This window comes from Olea europaea, unplaced genomic scaffold (genome assembly GCF_002742605.1).
Source record: "Olea europaea var. sylvestris unplaced genomic scaffold, O_europaea_v1 scaffold28098, whole genome shotgun sequence".
In the NCBI taxonomy this organism is placed as follows: domain Eukaryota; kingdom Viridiplantae; phylum Streptophyta; class Magnoliopsida; order Lamiales; family Oleaceae; genus Olea; species Olea europaea.
In genome coordinates, this window is record NW_019246591.1 from 1 (window position 1) to 1,452 (window position 1,452).

The window sequence follows — 1,452 nt, forward strand, 5'->3', positions numbered from 1 at the left end:
AAAAAAAAAAAAAAAGGGAATCATTGTATATCTCCAACAATCGCATTGAAATCATTTGTACATAATAAATCATTGTAACTCATCATTTATGCATTTACTATAATCATTTATAATAATACTCCAACAAATGTAAATATCGAAATTCAATACATTGATTAAAATAAAACTAGTAGTAAATTTTGAGAATTACAAAGTTCATAATCAATATATGAAAAGAACACAGCCCTACATTATAAGGTCAAAATACTCAAGCTAACCAATTAGGCAAGTCAAAGAAGTTCCAAGATAGGTCCTCTCCTAATTTTTGGCATCATCACAAATGTTATCCTGAAATTTGAATCTTTAAATGCCTTTATTGTTTTCATATAAACTTCATTAGACACTCCTTCCATGTTGTGTAATATGTTCAAACACTCCATATATGAATAAGGGTCTAGACTAGTGACTTCATAAGTGCCCTCGTGATTAGATAATTTTTCTTGGATGTATGCAAGCTTTTCTTTAAGATATAGCATCCTATGTTCTGTTTCCTCATTCGTCATACTAATGGTAGATGACCATTGCGTTATACATTCCTCAAGTTTTTCATCTTCTCCGATTTTGAGTTCCTTACGTTGACGTTTGTTAGGTGTAGTATCATCACGTTGATAAATATTTGAAACTTCATCATCATCATTTTCCACACGTTCACGTACTCTCCTTCTCGAAAACTCATCGTCTAGCTGTCTTTCTTCCTCTGATATTAGAGGATAGTTGCTCTTTTTTATCTACAATATAAAAAATAAAAAAAATAAAAACCCACATTAATAAACTGTATAGCAAAATGTAAAACAAAAATGATATCATAAATAAGTAATGCTAAAAATTTTCTTTTAGAACACAATCTTTCTAGAAAGTAAATCCAACTCCCCAAGACAAGTCCAAAAATGAATAATCTTTGCAATCCAAAAATTTTGATCGAAGAGGGTCCAATGTAAACAACCAAACAATGCTAGTTAATGTATTGTATCAGTTTTTCATTATCACTGCAAATAAAAAGGAAAGAGAATCTCTAGGCAGAAACTTCACAGACCCAGAAAGCCCAACACCCCAAAATAATCATATTTAAGTATCAATAAACAACACCAATCTCCAAAGCCTATATCAAAACACATAATTCTTACAGAATCCGCATTAAAAAAATCAAATATTCAACAAAACTCACAAAATAATTCCAGTAGTCACAAAATTTAAAAACTCAAAAGCCTTAAATTATAGACACCCACAAAAGAATCAAGAAATTTTGGAGAGTGCTCAGCAGTCCAGACTCTTTGGTTTCTCAAATTGCACCAATTCATGTACAATTAATTCACCCAAAGGACGGACAGACAGCGGGAGATTGATGTGAGAAATTGTGAGTTTTGAATGATGAAATATACAGATACCTCTTACCGGAATTTAAGTACGATATAT

The 1,452-nt window shown here is 31.0% G+C and overlaps 1 protein-coding gene across 1 annotated transcript; it reads right to left on the reverse strand.

The window, feature by feature from the left end:
• Positions 1-93: 93 nt before the first annotated feature.
• LOC111384014 lies at positions 94-1,445 on the reverse strand. The gene is made up of 2 exons (XM_023008228.1): positions 1,266-1,445; positions 94-767 (listed from the first exon to the last, which is right to left on the reverse strand). The coding sequence occupies exons 1-2, from the start codon at positions 1,335-1,337 to the stop codon at positions 270-272; spliced, it is 570 nt and encodes a 189-aa protein (XP_022863996.1). The 5' UTR covers positions 1,338-1,445; the 3' UTR covers positions 94-269.
• Between the last annotated feature and the right edge of the window lie 7 nt (positions 1,446-1,452).